Source organism: Acanthopagrus latus, chromosome 9 (assembly GCF_904848185.1).
Source record: "Acanthopagrus latus isolate v.2019 chromosome 9, fAcaLat1.1, whole genome shotgun sequence".
Classification (NCBI taxonomy): Eukaryota; Metazoa; Chordata; class Actinopteri; order Spariformes; family Sparidae; genus Acanthopagrus; species Acanthopagrus latus.
Window position 1 is genome coordinate 19,283,960 of NC_051047.1, and position 23,326 is coordinate 19,307,285.

At 41.5% G+C, this 23,326-nt stretch overlaps 1 protein-coding gene across 5 annotated transcripts in view; it reads right to left on the minus strand.

The window, feature by feature from the left end:
- LOC119026232 (E3 ubiquitin-protein ligase SH3RF3-like) overlaps nucleotides 1–23,326 on the minus strand; it is a 113,724-nt gene that overhangs the window by 26,799 nt on the left and 63,599 nt on the right. For all 5 annotated transcript variants that reach the window (XM_037110428.1, XM_037110427.1, XM_037110429.1 and 2 more), the window contains exons 2-5: nucleotides 18,777–19,052; nucleotides 13,587–13,682; nucleotides 3,805–4,113; nucleotides 2,782–2,897 (exon numbers count right to left, since the gene is read on the minus strand). In XM_037110428.1, the coding sequence (XP_036966323.1) occupies nucleotides 2,782–2,897; nucleotides 3,805–4,113; nucleotides 13,587–13,682; nucleotides 18,777–19,052 (797 nt within the window). The remainder of the gene's footprint in view (nucleotides 1–2,781; nucleotides 2,898–3,804; nucleotides 4,114–13,586; nucleotides 13,683–18,776; nucleotides 19,053–23,326) is intronic.

The window sequence follows — 23,326 nt, forward strand, 5'->3', positions numbered from 1 at the left end:
AATAAATGGTAAATTTACAGTTGCATAAATATAATAGTATGTATCAAGATATCAAAGTCCCAGATAAAATACAAAGGACATGACCTCAGTGTCCTCGATGGTAGCCAAGGCCCTGCCCTGGATTTCAAATTCGACCCCTCTGTTTAAGCAGCGCTGACACATCATTTACTTGAACAAGAAACTGAAATTAAAGATTAAAAAAATTACAAAGTAACCACTGGCCTCCGTACTGATTTATCCTGTTTTTTTTTCATCTATATGTCCTTCTGCTAACAGGTACACTGATGAATGTGGTACTCAGCATCTTACTACAATGGGATGTGACCATGTTTATGTATCAAATAAATGGATACTGTGTCTATGTTAACATATAAATGAGTTTCTGGTCCTGTCGTCTGGAGACATTCGTAGTATTTAGTGGCAGACTCACAGACAGATGACGATATGACCAACACAGTAAACAAGCCCTGTGTGCGCTGCCTCCTCGTTGTCATGGTAACAGATGTGGGGACTGTCTCCCATCTCCCCATGGCAACAGGAATAGTTGCCAGGTCAAGATGGAAACGTCCGACCTCATCAGCGTGCTTGTATGTGTGCACGCGCACGTGTGTGTACCTGGTGGTACTTGAAAGGTGATATTATCAAAGCTGACAGTGTTGTTGTATTTGACTCACATCCTGCAGGCAAGACACCAACAATAAACAGCACACACACTCACACGCATATGTAGCCGAGCCTAGAAGTTCTTTGTTAAGTCTCCGTATGAATGATGAGTCATATTTTGTGGGCCTAATGATGAAGCCTGATCCACCGAGCCCACTTTAATTTACATTCTTGAATTACACATGCATTCCTTGTTCTGTGGACTATAACAAAAAGGCACTGAAGAGAGATTTCTGTCTTGTCGTGTCATTATAGCCTATATTACAGAAACTATCGGTCTATTGTATTTTATATGATTAAGCCTACAATTAAAAATATTTATTCCTATCTCATAATTTTGACTTTGATCCTTTGTCTGCATGCTCATCAATGTGTCTAAGGTCATTCATTAATTTGAAAATGATCTCAGCTATTTCATTTCTCTATATAGGATATTTGGGCATTTTGTTGATAGTAACTAAAAAGTAAGGTAATAAGTAATGTATTAATCTAAGGAGACAGTAATATTGTAATGGAATATGCTACTTGAAAAAATATAGGTAGTGATACCTAATATATTGTATTTTGCATTTTGAAACTAACAAGTCTAATCTAATATCAAACTTGCCTCATATCACTGTAAGTGTTAAACCAAACATAACTGCTTCATCATAATTTGAGTTCAGCAGATCTAGGATCGGCATCAAATTGTCTCGCTCATAGATACCAGCCACCTAGTTACGAGTTAAAGAAAGTGAGAAACAAAACCTGGATCCGTCTCTTCATCCAGATCTACATTATAACAGGTCGAGACTTGTCCTCCGTCCAAGTTTAGAGGAAATCTGTTCCATAATTTTTTATATAATCCTGCTGACAAACCAACCAACCAAAGGACACGGGTCTAACCTCCTTCGGGAAGGCAATGAGGTTGTCGTACTGCAGAGATGGCCTCCAAATCATATATTGTACACTTGTATTGTACAGACCCCAGCAAAAATATGATCATTTAAAAAAAATGTCAGTGAAAATGAAATGCAAAAATGCTCATTCCCACTGTCAATGTAACTCATTCAGCCCTGATAATTACATTGGTTTCTCAGTTTCCAGATATATCCAACAATGTCCTCATTCTCGAGGTCTACAACTCTAAATTGGTCCGCTCAAAGACAGAAAGTTCAAGAGCACAAACATGCACTCACCTTGACGGTACCCGTATCTTTCTGGCAGTTTACCGGGCAGATTAATTACCAGGTAAATTATAGAACAGTCTTGCTCAGCGTTGGCGTCTCAGGGGCCATCTGGATGTGACTAGTGAGGTTAAATTTCCACAAGAATTCAATTGTGTGTCTGTGTGTGTGTGTGTGTGTCAGGTGGCTTTTGGCTCCTAATCCATTTGAGAAATAATCATTTTGGGAGGTAATTTATGTCAAGAGCAGAGCCTCCAGCTGCAGCCTGTGTAAACTAGCTACGGTTGTCTTGTGTATTCACTATTCATCGTCTGCATGTGGACTGTTTTGGCAAATTTTGGACTGATAAATAAAAAAAATAACTGAAAAAGGCTCCTGCCAGAGTTTCTGGAAAGCCTGGAGGGTTTAAGATGCTGATCATGTAATCGCATGTCATCCCCATCTCCTCTTCTGCTCCTGTCAACTGTCTGTCCAGTGACAAATAAACAAAAAATCCCTGCAATCTCTAAAAAGCTGACACACGAAAGCTTCACATATTCTGAACTAAATGTGCATCCAGCACTGAATTCCTGAGTAACGACTAAGCACCGTGTTGTTTGCTGTACAATAAAATGTATAAGCCGGCGCTGTTGACAGCCTAGTTATGAAACCCTGATGTAAGCATCACACGACTGAGGTAAAGCTGAGTGACTGTATTTTTCCTTTCTGAGGGGGATTTCATCCTTGACCAGTGGAGGAGTAAATGTGGTTGCAGAGGTGGTGGAACGTGGCCAATAACTCCGGGCACAAAAGAGGAAATATTTTTAACGCTGCCAGGAGGCGGGTTTGAAAAATCTTGGATCTCAGGCACACATCCGCTCTGTTGAAAAGCAGACACGAAGGGATGGAAGGAGGGACTTAAAAGAGCCAGGTCGCAGGTGGGTGAGCTGACAGCACCCTGAGGTGTACTCACATGTTGAGTGGCAGCTGCACCTTGGCGTGGGCCAGCAGCTCAGAGGTTATAGATGCCACTTTGGGGGGCACCAGTACCCCTGCCGAGGATGGAGAGGGACCCGGGTGAGACGCATCCTAAAGACACAAAGATGGAAAGTGGGGGGTTTCTATTTAGAATAAATGATTACCTGAAAGCATCCAGAGGCAACAACTATAATTAAAAGCAATGTGTCTCTTTTTATTGAACTGTCAGAGTGGGTGATTGGGGAACCAGTTAATAGAATCAATTAGAGTGACTAAAATGAAGTGTTCGTGTGTGTGTACTGCCTATATGGAGCCCGATCAAGACATCAGCTGTAATTGCAGACACTGTATATCTGCATCAGCTTATATATTTACATTTCTGGGATAAAAAAAATTACAGTGAATGAATGATATAGTTGGTACGGTTAGCAATGATGCAGCAGTGGTGATCTGCGCACAGTACACTGAGGCTGTGGTTTAGCATCTTGCTAACTTAGTAGCACGAAGCACACAGGCCCTGAGCCCGAAAAGAAAAGAGGCGCTGCAGCAGCAAAACTGTCCTTTAGCAGCTATTGTTAGCATGAAGCAAACAGCCTCCGAGCAAAAGAACAGAACTGCAGTGGCAGCCACACACTCCTTCAGCAGGTAATGTTTGCACAAATCATACACCAATAGCAATACGGAGTAAGTGTTGCAGCTAACACACCTCCCTGCTGGCTTACGAGAGCTACTGGCTGTTTCTCTTTTTTTCTGACACTTTCAAAATGTGTCTTACTTTTGCTGGTTTCTACAATCTTACCAACCCCAGTGTTGATACTATCTATGCTTTTCGTGCTAAGGTATACACTTAAATACAGTGTTTGAGTATTTTCAGCACTTTGCTTTTCATATTAAGATTTTACATGCAAAACTTACCAAACATCCAGTTATTTTTACTCACATAAAGGCTCATCCTGAATACCACCTTTGCTACGTATTATACTAACTGCAGATTGTATGTACGTGTTAGTGAGTGTACCTGGATGCGTGCAGCCGCCCTGGGGTCGGAGGAGCTGATGAGGACTGGGTGGGAGATCTCCATACTGTGTCTGTTGTTGAGTTGGGCGGCCCTTTGGCTGACAGACAGCGCCGAGAACGAGTGCCTCTTCTTGGCGTTCTTCTTCCCTTCGCCTCGCCGATGACCTGAGCCGTTTCCGTTAGACGGGGAGGCGCAGGGGGAGGGGCCCGGAGCACAGGAGCCCAACGGCGCCGGCTCAGAGCTCGGACCCGGAGCGTTAGTCGGTGTGGGCTTGTCGATCTCCATCAGCTGCTTGGCTGTTTCGTTTAACTGCGAGGAGAGGGGGAGAGAAGAAGAAGTTCGGGTGTTAGCGTTGAGTCCTCGGTGGTGCACATCCATGACAACATCTCGGGGAGAAGTGTGTTTGTGTGGCCTTTTCCTCGCTTGTTCTCGCTGGCAGCTTTTCACACCAGCAGCATAACAATCATCACTTACAACAACCAGTCCAGTGAGACTCACTCTGTGTAACGCACACTCTCACTGTCTCTTTTTGTCAAACACTCCCACACATGAGCATCACTTTCCCTTCACCGGGAATCATCTTTTGCTCCTCACTTGGGTTTCACTTCAGGTCATTCTGAGGTAAACTCTGACACGTGAAAAGCTTCAGTTAACTATCAAAGGTGCAAAAGAAGAAGAATTTTTAACATACATTAGGGCAGAACAGTATTACAGGGTTTACCTCTGAGAATTTGATGATGTAAGTCCTCACTAGCGCAACACTTAAAATTAATCCCTTCAACTCAATTTTATGCCACATTGAAACACCAAATCCCCGATGTCTCCTTGTTAAACACACAGTATGTCATTTCTACTCTCTCATTCGGGTCCCTCATTCAAACCAGTGAAACAAAAGACCTAATTTGATGAAGTCGTAAAGGAGCGTTGGATGATGGGAGTTATTGTCTTCATTGCTAATGAAAAACTGGCGTGACTTGGGCAGAAATGTTCACGGATGAGGTAATGTTTCATGAGTTCCTTCCTCACTCTCAGCGCCCCTCCCAGTAGTCGATCCAAGATGGTTGAACACATTTTGGATCATTTGCAAAACACAACAAATATATAACACAGGTCTAGTGTTTCCCTTTATTTATAGTTATTTTCTGTTCGATAATGCTTTCAGGAGTAAACAGCAAACTCAATATCTGATGTTTGCAATTTCATCAACACACAGACAATGATGCAGAATTAAATACAAAATTAGTGAGGACTTATAGAGAGATAAACAAGAAGAGGATTTGTGCAACACACTGCACGAAACATAAAAGTAATGCAGGGGGTCGAAATGAAGATCTGTCATCTTAGCGTTTTCTAATGAGGACCACAATAAAAATAAGCTTTTAGCTCTATTGTGTTTTCATCCTCAACTATTTTAATTGCATGTCATGACCGGGTGATTGCAGCCTTTTTAGTGTTACCAAATAAACATAAGAAGTAAACATTTCTTCAAGCACAGAGAACATAATTAGCTGCATGCATCGGCTGGTCTGGTCACAGCTCTGGATTTTAAAACATCTGAAGGACAAACAGCTGGTTTTAGGAACCACAGCTCCCTCTGTTACTACACGTTTTTAATAAGAGGTGCAGAAGTTTGTCAGATTCTAAAACAAAGTTTTGCTGATCAGTCTAAGTGATCATTCACCTCTTTCCATTTAGAGCTTCACTGATAAGATTTGGTAGAGGAGAAAATGCACGTGTTTGTTATGATTATTAGATAAATCATTTTAATTATTAGATCCAATATTGGCCACTTACTGCATAAGATACGGACACAGCTTGCAGGGGTGAAAAGCGAAGCCAGTGCAGAAGTGCCTTAAATATGTTTTTTTTTCTGATGGCCAGCAGGGGGAGTTCCAGTGGTAACAGAAAGAGGTCTGGTTGTATGTAAGCTTATGAGAAAACGACCCTACTTCTCACTCAATTTTCCTTCTTACTTCACATAGCACTTTCCTAATGAGTTTAAAGTATCAATCACAAGTCTTCTTCAATAAAGTATGATGTTAATTTTGTAAATTATGGTCTCTATTAGAGTAAACGTTCCACTCTCTTGATTAAATATGGGCACTTCTGACTCCAAAAACCCATGTTGGTGAGAGCTGTGATGTCAAACTATAGGCTTCAAAAGTAGTCCCAAAAGCAACAGGTGACGCCGTGATGGTTCTACACTCACTGATGCAGATTCATGTGAGTGTTATACTGTAGCTTTTTTTTTTACGAGCACCACACAAGTAAATTGTGCACCAGAATTCAGGTTGTGCTCTTGGTATACTCATTTGTGGACACTGAGCGGATCAGGAAATTAGAGAATCTACCCACAGTTGGTGGTCGGTGGATCTTAATTTCAGACTAGCATCGGTGGGGAAGGCTGCAGATGAAGATGGATTTGAATGGGAAAATTGACTTTTTCAACCTGTAATTTCACTTGTCGCATTAGCAAGGCAGGGCAGATATTTGTTTATCATAGTGGCATGACAGAAGGAATGGAAATGTGTGGATGGGTGTTGTTCAGTACACATCCAGTTAAGCAGCAAGTTGCAGTATTTTAAGAAATGCCGAAAAAGCACATAAATGAGATATTATGACATCTTGTCAATGTGTTTTCAGCCCCGCGGCTGTGAGCACATCCTGATTTTAAAACCTGGGTAAAAACGTCTAAAGTTGGAAGCTCTGTGACGGATTATTAAGTGTGTTTGACAGTTATGGGACTTTCCGGTAGTTTAAGCTGGCACGGAAGTAGTTTTATTGTCACACGTTTTATGTACCGTCCAATCACTCATCTGTACAGTCGCTACAAGCAGGCTGCCGCTCATTAATTCTGCTTACTCCAACACTCACACTGCTTCTCAATGTTCCTGAACTACCTGCTGCTCGCAATTTGACTCCCTCCACCTCCCCAGCCTCGTTCAGCGGGGCCATTAGGTGTGGTTCCGACGGGGTATTTCTTTTATGTGCTCATGTTCGTCGGTGTTCTTTATCTCAGGCGCCACTGAGGAACAGACGGTGCGAAGTTTAGATTTGTTCCGTCGTTTGGGCAGAATGAGTGTTCCGACTTCAATGATGAGTTTAAAGCAACATTACGTAACTTTTCAAACTTAAAATAACAGCTTCAACACCATGTTGACTAACTTCAGCGACAGGGTCGGATCACGGCATTAGACACACGTTTACGTCAACATACAAATTGCACAAAAGGCCAATTTCTACATTATGTTGCATTAAAATAGTGTTTTTTGGCAGATATGACATTTAAATCTAAACGTTTTAATAGATTCCAACACTGTAAAAGTCGGCAGCACATTACAAGCAGGTAACAGTATTAAATATCTAAAATGGAACATTTCAGTCACTGTCTTTAAAAATGGATTACTTGAAAGGATTACTTCATTTGTTCTTGTATTGTTTGCTCTAAAATTGAGATGAGGTGCCCATTTCCAGTTTGAAGAAGCACCTGGTAAGTTTGAAGTGCGGCCTTGATATATTGGTCCTCGTTCATTGTAGTACAAGTATGTTTCTCTTATTCAAATATCAGAAGAGATTCCCTCTCTCTCTTTTTGGCGACTTGTTTAGTGAGAAATAAATTTAGTTTGCTATATTTTGATGTTGTTTGATGTGTATTACTCTCACCTTGATTCTGTGGTTAACTGAGGCTGTACAAATAAAGAAAAGGGTGAAGGAAAACTACTGCCAATTTTTTTCTTTAAAAAGCATTAGTCAAAGGACAAAGCGTAGCACATTTGTGTTTGCGCACTTGTATAACTTCCTCTGAGGACAGTTACATGGTCTCTCCAAAAGTAAATCCAAAGTATTTAGAATGTGTTACTTGACTTGAACAGTCTAATGGGATACGTCACAAATGAAATGTTAGGGCGTGTTTTCAGTAATCTGTAAAGGAATATACTTGAAATCTTAAAGGGGAGAGTCTCTAAGACACCGTGGCTCGATAAACTACGTTGTCTGAGCAGCCACACACACACACACATCACCACACACACAGAGGTCAAAGTGAAAACAGGTAAACTAATACGCAGACAACATCTTCAGCCTCACTGACGAATTTACATCGCAATCATGTCTGCTTAGCGTCGCCTCGAACTCCTGAATAATCCCTCGAGAGAAAGTCGAGCATTTCTTCTCCGTGTGTGTGCGCGCGTGTGTGTACAGCGCCGACCCGTCTGGGCTCAGTGTTGGTGATATCGAATTTCCATATTAATAGATATGCTAATCAAAGCCAAATCATATGCTAATGAGTGTGATGGATCGACGCTGCAGATGTAACTCAGTTTGCTCTCATGAGACGGACACACACACACACACACACACACATACCTACACACATACATACTTACATACACACACACAGAAGGTCAGAGAGGCAATGCACTCACAAACATTGTATACCGTGACCGATTAAGTTAACTTTTACCCATGTGATCTGAGTTTGTGTGCTCTCACACACACACACACACACACACACACACACACACAAACATGACTGCTGTGTCAGTCTCTCTTTAACGGCCGCTGCTATAGTGCCTGGTCATGCTGCAGTAAAGGTGATAAGGGAGTGTATTTGTGTGTGTGTGTGTGTGAGGGAGAGAGAGAGATGTTGTTGATAGAGACAATTCTTCACTGGGTGCTTTTGGCTGAATGAAATCTCCAAGGTCATCTGTTTTGTGTTGAGCTAACTGTACTTTCTGTACTCGGAGCCTTTTGGAGGGTGAGCGTTCTCTCCAGGTACCGCCGAGACTCGCGCTGATGAGCTGATATCTGCACTGCGAAAAGGATAAGCCAGCAAGATACATGCATGCCCATGCACACACACACACACCCGGTGGCAGGTGTGTGCCAACTCCCTCCTGCAGCAGAGACGGGGCGATGCATGAGGTGAAAACAAGGCAGGAAAGGAAAAGAACAAGGTGTCCTTGACGCAGCTTTAAATGACTGACCAAAAACCCTAAATCTTGATTATGATTAAACCTCGATTCTACTGAAAACACGTCTGCACTTCCTTCAAACTCATCTAAGCTGACAACACATCCACAAAACTTTCCCACAATACAATACAACCCACTCAGCACAGCCACCAAAAGCCAAGTCTGGTAGCATATATTCATTAAAAAAAAACACATGATGCAGCAACTACCTCGCTAACTACCAGCCCCGTGTGAGGCCACTATCTGAAGAGGTGACAGACGGAGGTGAGACACTCGACCCTCACCTGAACAGAGTTTACCCACCACTGTGCTAGTGTTTTGGATTCTGTACAAGATGAATTTGACTGATAATATTTTCCTTGAAATATCCCAATAATATCATTGTTGTGCCATCTGACAAGTGGTCACAGACCGGGGATTTGTATTTATGACAGTGGTGTTGCACTCAGAAACTGTGCCTGGAGTCAAATCAAACAAAATGCAATTTTCAACAAAATGTTGCTTTAAGTACAAGAAACACATGCTGATGCAGAACTCTTCCACTGGCCATAACAACAAAGACTATTGACAAGTGCATGTCTGTTTGTGTTGACACAACATTCTCACTGTGCTTTTTGTCAACTTTTTTACTTCTATCTTTTCATAAAGAATATGTTTATACTCAGGAAACTTATCAAAGAAGTCCTTTTTTTGACAGTAGGATCAGAATGCAGGTTCTGTATCTGCATCTATATGAAATATTATACTAATACGACGCTCTGCCAGCTTTGTGTTAATGCACAGTTCTAAAGGCAAATCCCCAGTGAAGACAATGGTGACAGCGTTGTTTGGATCCTTTACAATCCAATTTCTACGGCAATTAGTTTTATATTTCTATTTTTATACATTATACATTTTATGGGTGTAATTATACTGTGCAACTGTCCTTGTTGTTGTGTTTGCTATTGTTACTGTTATCATTAATCCTGCATTATTTTTCGATCATACTATCTTTATCTTGCTTCGTCTTGTTTCATTTCTATTCTAATCACTTTTTCCCCTCTGATTTGATTCTTGAGCTGCTGGAACAGGTGAATTTCCCCAGCGAGGGATCAATAAAGTCTTATCTTGTCTTATCTTAAGGCTGACACACTGGCACAGCAGGGGTCACTCCAACAAAAAGACCGCAGGGTTTGGAGCCCACCCATGAGCTGGCCAATCAAATCTCTGTAATTGCACCTTTTCGGGAGATTACTATGTAATGTTAACTGCAAAATTGTCCCTTTTACCTACTGATCACAGGGACAGGGGATAAAGTGATTGTCACTTTAACAACTCTGCAGAGTTGTAACATCCTTCCTTGCACTTTTTGGCCTCCGATAAGCCTTCAAACTCAGAGACGCATGGCTCAAATGGACTAACCCTCTCACCACTGTCTCTCACATGCATCCACCAACGCTGAGAGAGCCGAGCCCTCCTCAAACGTAGTGACTGCCAATCACTTCACACACTCCCCGTGTAATTTGGAGACTATTTCGGAGGCATCCCCATCATCTGCAAAACCCCTCATCACCGATCTATGTATCTGGACTGCCAAATATTAACACAAGCAGTCTGTATTCACATCTGAGTGGTGAGACAACAGCTTTAAGAGGTACTTTATATCCAGAGAGACACAAACACACACACACACACACACACACACACACACACACACACACACACACACTCACAGATCAGCAGAAGTCCAGCTGGGCCCTTCTCATTAAGCTCTCACTGCAGACACACACACACACACACACACAGAGGCGACATGCCCCTGTACCCCTGCTGTGCCAGAGTGATGGAGCGGTCTAAATTATTGATGCATCTCTATCTAATAGGAACCCCTGTGTGTCTGTGTGCGTTTGTCCCGACTCCTCTCGGCCTGTGGCTTAATCATCAGCACCTAAGAGAGTCGTTTGGTCAAACAGCTAATTTCCGCGACATGATTGGATAGCCAAGAGTCCAATCCTTGTGCAGGCTGCAATCCCAGCGAGAACAAGATAGACAGCTACTTTATTTATCTCCAGGGGGACATCAGCATGTCACAACAGCAGTACACGATAAGACCACGTGATACAAAGAATAGCGCAAAAACAAATTACTAGTCCCAAACTATCTGAAGCAAGGTGTGCAACCCAAATCTAAAGTTAGAGGATAAAAAGATGCCTCGTGCCCAAAGTTGAAAGTACTTCATGGAGTTTTTAACTGGTTATGAAACTAATCATGACCTACATAAGAAAACGAGACCATCAGAAGGGAGATGTCTCAATATAGTAATTTTCAATGCATGTCGGATTCCCTGCAAAATCAAATGATACGATCCCTGACACGCAGACCAGAAGAACCTCTGTTTACACTTTCCACTGCAAAGTTCTGCAGTAATTGTAAAAGGAAGCAGGTCAGGAGAGGCAGACCAGGGGACCCCCAAAGATATTTGGTAGATGGGGCCCCTGATGGCCACATATAATTCATAATTTTGCAGGGACAACTATAAACACCCCTTAAACCCCCCCTAAAAACAATGCTTTATGTGTTAATAATCAGTGGCCTAATAATGTGGATTAATTACAACTTGATGAAGTTGTTTAGTCATCAATTTACATTTGAATTGTTCTGCTAAAATTTTGGTGTCAGTTTATTTCCAAGGTAATAGTAATAAGCGGTGGCTGTGTTGGTAAGTTTTCCCTCAGGCTCCAACAGAATCTGCAGTCACCACTGACCAGAGAACCCCCCAAAAAAAAATTAAAAGGCACAGTGACCAGGCACAAGCGAAAACACGAGCAGGACAGTGATTTCATATGTATATATGTATATATGTGAGTATTATTGCATGTGCTTTGGAGTATATTCGGGTTATTCGAGTGTCAATGAATTTATGTTCTCCTAATAGCAGATGAGACGCCTAAAAGCAGCACGAATCCCATTCGTCTCTTCATGAATACACAATGCACGCGGCACACTTCATGTGACCTTATGAGGCTCTCATTGTCTTGAGAAACACACAGACACAACAATACATCACACTTTTCCTGAACTCTCTCTCAGTTTTCAAGGTTTCATCATTTGTTTTTCCGACGGTGCCAGGAGAGAATCAGCGTGTTCACAAATGTGTGCTGAGAGACCAGATGCCTGAACAACAGCCCCCCCAAAAATGGAGGAAAGACAGTTTCTACGAATGGCTTTTTACAACGGCTTAAAAGCCTTAAATGCGATCCAGAGCAAATTGTGCATGATATATATATATATATTTTTTCAGCTGCTCAGGGATTAAAGTAAACTATATTTCACTCTTGACAGGCATAGCAGTATGAAAGAAGGTAAAATGTTTGGGGTGTTGGGGGTTTTATCCTTTTTACTGAGAGGAAATCCCTCAAAGAGAACTCCACCTCGGCCTGGTTCAAACAGCATCGCTAATGTAATTTGCATTTAAGGGGCAATTTTAATGCTGTGGTCGTGTATTCCTGCAGATAAGTGGTCAAAACATAGACGCCATGGAAACACCTGGAGCTTGAATGCAGTTAAATATACAAGCACACACCATAAACCTGTTTATTTTTGACTGAACGTTAAATGTGTATTCACTCTTTTATACCAAAGTCAGTAAGGCCCGGGTCAGAACCCAGCAGGGGGGGAAGAGTAACCCATTTAGACTGACTGCAAACACACAGACAAGAGAGATTAAACAAACAACAGTTGTTCACAATCTTAAATTATTGCCCACATTTTCTTTATTATACTCTTTTGTTATATGTTTGTATGTGTAATTCAAGCTAAATTTACGTGAGTATTTCCCTTTTATGCTACTTCACATTTCACTTCAACTAAATATCAGATCTGAAAATCAGTCAGACTCACAAAAGGGTTGCGAAAAATTCACTGAAGCATAGAAGCTGTGTATTTCTATCCATCTAATGGTGCCAGGCAGCGTCACCAACAGTTGAGGCGGAGACTGACGGAGCTCCTACAATTTCAAAAAGCCCCCGTCTTTTTCTAAACCCTCAGAACATAAGTTAATTGGACTTGCGATGTGAAACCTACTAGAATCTCTGGACTTCGTCACAATGAAGCTGCAAAGAAGAGAACCATTGTCTGGTTGGTCTGAACATTCATTACATCTGCTGACGCTGTAAGACTTGAACACATTGTCACCATCTAAAAATATCCGACTACAACAAATCTCTCCTTTGTCACGTCCTGATATCAAAACGTGTCCGTCTCTATATAACACATCTCTAATTACAACGGCCAATGAACTCCGACAAGAGCTGTGTTTTCACCACGCATCAAGACAAAAGTAATGGATGACAGAACAGCGGCAGCATGTTAAACTTGGACAGAATGCCATTTAGTCCATATATATCTGACACCAGGTAATACTAATTGATTAGTGAACCGTACTGTTATTACTTTCTTTCCCCCCGCCCTTCTCTAAAGGCATCTGAATAAGCTGGTTTCCACTCTGGTGAACGATGAGGGAGCCAAACAGCACCGATATATAAGTTTATCATCAAAGTAGTTGCGAGTGTTTGTATTTGCGCTCGCAGACACAAAAGATTTATGTTATTTCTTGTGAGAGTAGACGGGGTATACTTTCACCTCGGGGAGGAAAATGTGCTCTGCCTCGGCTCTCGAAAGTATAAAACTATGATAAATGAAAACACTGTGATACAGGTGTTTCTGCTGCAGCATCGCTTTCTACAGCTCTGTCTGTGATAACTTGATGTGTGAGAGTTTTTCTCTCAGTGTGTGTGTGTGTGCGTGTGTGTTTGTGTGTAGAGTGTTTACCTCCACGTAGAGAATGGGGAAGATGCCAATCTTGTCTCCCAGCATGCCCTCTGCCCAGTTCTCATCCACTCGCCTGATTACAGTCAGCACCTCATCCTGGACAGAGAGGAAATGAGTGAGCCCACGCACATACACACCGTTGGTCGACCGTGTGTGTGCAAATAGCTTTTAAGTTGTTTTTCGTATCGCTCTGGAAATATACCAAATTTGGCGTAAAAACAAGGAAATGATGCAGAAGTTCACTGTCCAGTCCCATGTTTTTAATCAGAACCTTTTCAAAACAAATCATCTCAAACGCTTTACGAAGGTACGTTTGAGGACAAACAGTTTCCTTCTGGTTTGCTGAGGCGGCTGGATCCACAGACCTCAGAAAAGGTCAGCTAAAACCATTAAATGTGGGTGTGTAAAAGTCGCCTCATTAGTTTCATGCGTTTCTGTTCTCTTCCAAACCAAGAAACAATGCAACAAACGTGGTGTTCTCGCATGTTGTAGAAAAGATGGAAAAGAAAGATCTCACAGACGCCACTTTTACACGTCATACAGACAAACAGGAAACTTCAAGTTGCCTTTATTTCAAATGTCATTCAGTCAATTGCTTTTCAGTTCAGTTCATGAGGTCTTGTTGCTTATCCCGTCTGAGCAAAGAGCCCAGAGTATGTCTTTTCAGCCGTGTGAAAAAGCCGTGTTTCTTTCATTTCAACTTTGACATGGCCGGCTGCTGAATGCTTCCCTGTTCTGCAGCAGCAGTGCAAAGTTTTGGTTCAAATCTAGAATAATTCAAGCTAAAACTGGTTTGGTGAAGATGAAATTCTGTGGAGGAATGACGATGATAGCTCGAGGACAATTTTGTATGAATATTGATGTGTCTGCTTTAGTTGCATTGTGAACCGAGCACAGGGTGTGCTGCATATTTTTGCAAAGTCCGTCTCGATGGATCTGTACATAAACTTTAGCAACTGATGCAAACCGGCATTTGTGAGTGAACCTGTCACCAATTCACATCATGGTTACTTGATGAGAATCTTTATGATCAAAGTCTCTAAAATTTAGCAATTTTGAAATGATTAAGCTTTTTTTAATTAAAACGTATACTCTACTGACTCATGAATGTCTGACATGTATGGTTTCTTGGACAATTACTGATGATTAACGGCTAATTGTGTTTTTATTCCTTTTTATTTACGCTGAATGGAAGATGAATATTTTGAGTAAGTTCTCCGTGTGGACTTGTGTGATTAAAAACAGCAGCAGCTCAGACTTCCATCAGCCTCCCACGTGTTGTAGAAAACACATTGCGCACCTGCAGTTTATGTTTTCGTGAGGTTAAATTGTTTTGACCATCTGCTAATACTGAATATGCAAAATGCTTTTTTAAAAAAAAAAAAAAAATTTGCATTCAAAATGAGAAAAACACTCAAACTTTTGTTTTTTAGTATAAAGTGGAACATATGCGATGTTTGAATGTTGCTGTAAAGTGAAAAGTATTTAGTTCTGATTAGATCTCAAAGTAATCCAACCTACACCTTCATATTAAACACACACATCATTTCAGATATATTAAATACATTTATATGTACAACAGGCACGCTGTATATGCTGATGTAACTAAGTATGTTTAATTTTGAGTTACTTTTAGTATTTTCATTTTCAGCTTTATACTTGTTCACTGATACATTTTGGAGGCAACGTTGAACTCACTATATTTATTAGATTACTTTAGTTTCTAGTTATGTTGTAGATGATGTATAATTGTTGCTTTTCTCGATAATCAGAAATTAAATAAATTACTATGTTAATCGTAAAGCGGCTGAATTTTGGGTCCTATAATAGGTCAGGTATACACACTGCATACATACATGTAAATACATGTGGAATGCTCTTTTCAATTGTACTTCTGACACTTGAGTACATTTAATATCAGACACTTTAAGACAATTCCAAAGTAATATCTTAACATGATATCTTCACTTGAACTCAGCTATGACTTTGGGTCCTGCTGACAACAGACCCATAGGGTTTGATATAATCTGCTCTATTTTATTGAATAATATTCTCAGCAATATTACATCCGACACTCATTGGAATATATTATGCTCCTTGTTCACCACATACACACACACGCCCGCGCACACACACACATGCGCAGACTTCATCATGAAAGTATTTCTCCCTCTGCTGCTTTGTCTCCTCACAAGAATTCGAAGGTCGTGGTAAGACCATTAGGGACGGAAGTGATAATGCTGGTAAATGACTGTGTATTAGTCATACTGAGTAATTACCTCTCACACCGAGAAAACAATATCACACACACTGGTTCTGCATGACAACACGCACTCGGCGCACCACGGGGGCATGGATATGTGCAGCACTGTCTGGCTTTGTGCGACTTTCAATCTTTAACCTGCCAATTAGTTTGTCCCTTAAAACGCGGAGTTATGCGAAATAGGAGCGTCTAATCAGTATCTGCTGATCTTGTGTCGTGTGCAGCACGTTCGAGACAAGGTGCGCACAGTGTGGTAATCAGTCTTAAAACACCTACAGAGATGTGTACAGTACAGTGTAATTTAATAATCTGTCTCTGCAGACACACTCAGAGTACAGAGACAGAGTGAATGTGTCGAGCGTTCACTCCGAGCACAAATGAGTCTGTGTAACAGCGGGAACAAAATGATAAGCTTAGACGAACAGAGCAGTACATGGAATAGAAATTACTGTTTTCATCAGACCCAACCTTGATTCAAACTGCTGAAGGACAGTGCCTCCTCATCTTGTCATAATCTCCATCCTTTTAGATAGTATCATTCCAGTCATGCTATGACAAATGGGGACGGTTTCCGGATGTCAACCCCTGCTGTCATCCACTTCAAAACACAAATGCATTTCCACACAGTCGGACGCGAGGATAATTAGTCAAAATCCTGAATTTAATTGACTTAAACAGATCCAAATATAGAGGGACACCCCAGCACAAAGCAGCAGCGTGATGCTCCGCTAATTAAAAAAAGCTGCCATGGTCAAGATAAAGCAGAAATACATGCCATTTGTTTTTTACACCTCCCAGTTCACACTTACCAAACTCAAACGCACTCTGTGATCAGAGGCCACTCTGATCCAGTCCTGTATCGGACATGTTGGCACACAGAGCCTACCATAAAGGATTCGACTGAATATATCACAATGTAACAACTTGCTCATTAAGAACCCAGAGGACCCATGAACACCCCTTGGTGCTGGTTCTGATCCAGTGCCTCCTCTGGACAAAATGATATGGCTCTATAGTGTCTCTCATGCTTGCGGAAAAGCAAACTGTTTCATAAAAGGTTCACAGCTCAAACCAACTATGATGCAGCTCTCAGTTCGCTTTGGTCAAAAAGGGGATGGTCCTCTCTGATAACATCTCGTCAGGCAGTAGCTGTTTTTTGTACAGAATGCCAAAACAAGCTGAGTACACAGCACAACGTATAAGAAGTCTTACATGATTAATAATAATCACAATCCTAGATTACAGCAAAGAGCTGCGTGCATCCCTCCACTGTAAATGAGTGATCTTCTCAGCCTCCCTCAAGGAGCTGTACTCCACAGTAAAACTGTATTAGTATGAAACAGTAAATCGACTTTATAGTATTTCAGTTTTCGTGGCTGTGCAGATTTTGTTTTAGGGTTCTATCGATCCAGCTGTAAAACAACTGGGGCCTGTTTTATTTCTTCTGACTTCTTGGCTTAAATATTGAAGATTTTGAGTACGAGCTCAAAGAATCACATGCAGCGTCTTCATTCCAAAAAATATCAGTCATGTTGAAAAGCTCTCTTCAATCCAGTCCTCATGGTCAGAGTAGACTGGTAGTGATCCTGAAACAGGCCACAGCTGCTGCTGTAAGTCATCTCCACCCTCAGATTGCCTCATATCAGAGCCGCTGAGCGAGGAAACATACAAAGTTAAATTCCACAAAGGAGAAAGGCCTGTTCTGATTTTAGCATCATGCTGGCCACAAAACAGTCTGATGAAGCTCATGTTAATGCACCAATATTCCTATCAGTCGATAGGACATATTACCACCACAAAAACACAAAGATGTCTATGTCAGTGAAAAGTATGCTTGGATTACTTAAGAGGCCCAATATGTCAAAAAGGTCTATTTGGAGGGACTGTTTTATTTATTTGTGGTAATGAATTATACAACTACAAAGATACACAAAATGACCACAAAGAGACATAAAACAACAATTAGGAGGCTGAAAAAGACAACATTCAAAAAAGGTAACACAAAGAGACCAGTATTGCAAAGAGACACACAACGACTATAGGGACACAAAAAGTACAACAAAGAGTCAAAAACTACCACAAGGACACACAAAAATCTACCACAAAGAGACAAACTAACAATAGAGATGCAATGGTACCACAAAGAGACACAGAAGCATCGAGGAGAGACAACTAAACGCCTAAGGGACACAAAAGTACTACAAAGAGACATAAAACTACCACAGTCTACCTTCAAGGAGACATACAACTAACACAAAGAGACACAAATGTACCAAAAAAGAACCACAAAAACAACCACAAAGACACGAAAATATAACACAAAGAGACACAAAATAACAATAGAGAGACATGAAAATGACTACAGCGAGACAAAAACCAACTACAAAGGAAAACAAAAACTTCTTCAAACACAGACAAAGTGATTACAAAGAGACACTGTGTCTCTTTCAGTCTGAGTATGGTCGTATGGAGGAGAGGCTGGGGAGGCCACTTTACATTTCTGTGTGCTTCTCTCGTGACCACTACTGAACACGCTACCTACTGTCAGTGGCAGTTTGTCAGCAGCAGTAGCCTGAAGATTTGATCTGAATTTGCTGCGGGGAACACATGAGTTTACCTCCCAAAAAAAAAAAAAAAATGTGACACAAGCGAAATGTGGAGTAAATAGAGAAAACTTCAGGTCCTTTGGGAGGCAAAAAAGAAGAACATGGACTTCTTATCCTGTTTAAAGTTGCTGTGTTTCACACTTTGAGAACAAATCTAAAGATTAGAGTCTGTAGTGATAAACTGTTAGTGTCCTCCAAAGAACTAACCTCATTCTGAGTACATCCAAGCAGCCTGTCTGTGTTTTTATATTAAGTTTTCATCCTGTGTCTGACATCAGCCCAGTGTCCTCAGTTCGATGTGTGTGTGTGTGTGTGTGCTACCTTGCTGAAGGCCAGACAGTCTTTGTCCTGGTCTTTATCTTTGACCTCGAAGTCGTACAGCGCTTTGCCCTGCGGCGGAGTTTGGCTCAGCGGACGCAGCAACTGGATGTAACTCGCGGGCAAGAAACCATGACAACCGCTGAGCTCGCCGTGGTACCAGTTGTCGTCCACCTTGCGTCGCAGGATGATGATGTCACCCTTGGAAAACTGGAGATCGCCTGGCTCTTTGCCTTCGTAGGAGTAGAGGGCTTTACCACAAGGCAGCGCTGGGATATTCTGAAAAACAGGCACAGACACCGACTTAACAAACAGCTGTGTTTCATACATGCATCAGAGGGAAAGTTATATGATATGTGTCCTCATGCTCATTATTACAGCGAGTTAGAAAATGTCGGTGCTCAGCCAGATGTTATCCTGCCTGACTCGAAGTCAAGAGGGACTTGAGGCTGAATTTTTGATCAGTCTTGATCTATCTGATCAAACGAAAAACCTACAAGTGACGTCTTTATCCTGGAGTCTGGTCAGGACACTTGGGGTTTGGGAGCTCCCAGAGGGGCTGACAGCAAATCTGAGCCGTCAAAAGATGGTTCTCAGGATAAATAAGATGGGGAAAAAAAACATGAGGTCCTTTCTTCTACTTCTGCCTCCTTTAGTCTCCTTCTGTCTTGTGAAATATGGGATGTTTTTGACGTCGTACTTCAGAGGAAACAATCTCAGAAGGAAAAAGTCACTTACATCCACAATCATCTGTGCCATTAGAGGTAATGACACGTGCTAAAAAGGTTGGGAGCCACTAGGTTAGAGCACTCACGCTTTCTATTTTAGACACTTTCGTAATTTGCTCCCGCGCTGCCTGATGGGCAGAGAAGATGAGCAGATTACATGCCAGTTATCTTATCCTGCACCGGGAAAAAATAGGGTCTCGGTGAGAATAGGATGTTCTTCTGTGCTGCAGCTCCATGTAGTGATTAACATAAAAGGTTAAGATGACAGGTGCATTTTTTACATGAAAATCTTGCACAGAGAAGCATTAAGTGAACCTCTACAGAGGATTAAAAGCAGAGCTGTCAAGTAGCAGTGTCACTGTGGTGAAATGATGCTACACCTCGCAAATGCTGGGGGCCGACAAATTCCTGAGTTTACAGTGAACTGCGGTTCATTATATTCTTCCTGTTAAGGAGCTGGAAACTGTGCTTTTTGTTCTTTGTCTGGAACAAATCCGTTTCAAGTCTGTTATGTAACAATATAAAATAAGCTGTATGGTTCTGTTTTGTTCTTCTCGTTTCATTTTTATATTTGTTGGATCCCGTATTTGAAGAAAGGCACAAATGAGGCATTGAGTCCTGCAGTGATCAGTAAATTAATTTTGGGGGGGGGGGGGGGGATGCTTGGGGGCAAACTGTTTTTTAAAAGAACTCAAAACAGTGGGAAATCCAATATGTTGCAAACTGTTGGCACGGGAGACAAATTTGTAGCGCTCGCCTTGGATGGTTGGATATGTGCTCCGAGTTCCATTTTTATTCCCTCCAGCAGTGTGTGAGATATGACTGGTTATTAAAATGTTTGCCAGGTAATTGCCGCTCCCACCTTGGGCCAAACACAGTAATTTTGAAAATGCCAGAGCGGCGTAATGCACGACCCCCTTAAGAATCATCAAATTCAAGTCCGTGGTGTCTTGCTTATCACATGTCAAGGACGGACACACGCGCTGACCAATTTATCCTGCAGCAACTGATTCTTTACATGAGGCCAGACTTCTGTGAAGAATAATCAAAATGCTGCACTGAATTGAGTTTATTTCAAAGTAGTATAATACTTTGCATTAAATTCAGCTTTAACTATACAAAATTAACTAAAATGATCAAATGAATGTGGAGAAATATCAGCTTTGATGTTGTGTCGTAGACATCTTCTGTTGCAGAGACGTCAGCTGAGGTTGGCATGCTAACCAGACAGCCCCGGCCCATTCTGTATCATAAAACTAATCCCAGTTAGGCTACTTAGGGACAGGTGGTCAATGAATGACACAGCATACAATGATGGCTGAACCACAATTACAACCAGCCACTCCCGGCAAGAAACCACGTTTGGGGGCAAAGACAATAAGTGATTGAATGGATGGATTAAGTTTGGTGCTGAACTCACGACATGTTCTTGTAGACTGCTGAGGAAACAGCTGTTAATGCTAACGTTGACCATTTAGCGAAAGCTTACAAAGACCTACGGTAGATGCTGAGCATCAGTTGTTATAACAGGGGTGAACAACCTCACCTGCTGCATGTCATGCTGCCCCTCGACAATCGACAGGTGGCCAGTTCTTACATACAGCACCTTTTAAAGTCCTTTTAACAACAAGTTTTTTCGTATTTGATCAGTTTTCACTTGGTCACACGCTGAACTGCAACTGCAGATCACAGCCCAGAAACCCTAACTACACACCACAGACCATGAATATATAATGTACAAATGCATAGTGCTGTCACAACACTGGAATGTCTAACTTTGAGAAAAAATACAAATATCAGTACTCATTAATTTAAGAGGAAACTTAAAAAGGCTGTGTGCACTGTGTGTTTTTAAGTGTTTAGCTCTCGGATGAAACTGCTGTCTGAGATTCCTGAGGCCTGGTGGCTCTGAATGGGGATTAGCTTAGCTTTGAGAATTACAGATGGCTTTTGATGGACGAACAACAGCAGTTTAATGACTCATCCTGTTTATTACTTCACTGGTGTTGAAATCAGTGCCGTCACCAACCTCTCAAAATTCTTTGTATGTGTTTTTCCTTCTGATTCCTTTTCCTTTTCTTTTCTTTTCATATGGACATGCCTTTCCTTGTTATTGTCTTTGTCAGCCAAAACTCTTTAACTCTACTCTTCCCATCTTTAATGAGCTAACAGCGTCACAAATTGGAGCAAAGGACTTGAGGCAAACAATGCTGTTTTGTTTTTTTAACACACACGGCTGCTGTCTTGGATAGGATATGCAGCTTTGGCCTCAATCTTTTAACATGACATCATGTAGCTATCAAGTACATTTTAACACCCCTTGGATTCCCGCCCTAAAGAAAGTCAGCTGGAAACGTTAAAAAAGTCAGCCGGAGAGTGCCTTTTCACCCAAATTATTAAGCTGCGTTAGCTCAAATAGCGAGCTAGATATAGCTGATAACAATCTGCTATCGAAGAAAATAATGGCTTGAAATGAGAAGCCTGCTGTTGTTGTCTACATCTTTCAGAAATCATGGAAGTATTGTTTAAAAAAAAATACTTTTTTATTTGTCCTGCAACTGTTTTTAGTGTAAAATATTTTAATGCTGTACTTGAAACGAAAGCGTAGCAACAGTAACTGATGTGAGCGGGACGTCAGCTGAGACGTACTTGAAACAGGTTATATATTAAAAGTGTGTAGATCAGATGGATGGTCCAATAAAAAGGTCCAAGTTGAAAAGCTAATATAGCTTTTAACCTGCAGACGACATAAAAGCTTCACTTTTTACACAGCGATGACGAACAGCCTTGATATCATCTTCACACCTATATTCGCACTCTCCACCCACCACACACACTCAGCCAAACAGCAGCACACACTTAATATACTCAACATGATCTTGAAGGAGACAAGTATTAAAGGGCGCTTATCTTAAAGACGATCCAGGTAAACAGACGGCAGCGTTCAGAAGAGAGAATGCATGAAAGAGAAACAACTCCTTTTCCTCCCCCGGGAAGCGGTTTACAATAATGCTATGACACACAAACACTTGCACACACACACACACACACACACACACACACACGCACACACACACACACACACACACACACACACACACACACACACTGTTTTTAGACACTCACACAAAATGATTCTCCCCAGACGCTACACTGAGGAGAACAGCCAGAGGCTCCAAGCAAAATATACTGAGATCAGTGATGACGCAAAACCAGGAAACAGACACAAACAACGAGAAAACTCACGTCTAATGCTGCCTCCAACTACTGTTTCTGTACTGCGACTGCCACCTGACACTCTGCTCAACCGCAACAAGACATGGTCAAATGTGTGTGAGCAAAGTCTGTGGACACCCAGATATTATACAGCCACAGGTTAATGACCCCGATTACACATTTTAAGTGTCTCACATCTGGATAAAATAGAGATTTGATTTACACTTAGCCGCACATTTGAGACTGTTGGCCCCGTTACAAATAATCCGTCCTTAACAGGCTCCACTCTGTTGGCTTTCCACCAGAGTTTGCCATCTGTCTGCTGGGAGTTGCTCCCATTCATCTATAAGAGTAAGGGCGCTAAGCCCGTAGTCTTTGTTCCCATTCATCACAAATGTGTTGGTGTAAAGTTATTCCACAAGGAACTCACTGATCTGAATCTGTGCATAGGGGCATCATCAGGCTGAAACAAATATCACTCCACAAACTTGGCCTAAAAGTTGGAAACCAAACTGACTGAAACCATGAAACCAGGCTCAGACCAAGGAGACGAACCACATCAGGGCTGTATGCCTCCACAACATCTCTGACCTTTGGGATATCAAATGT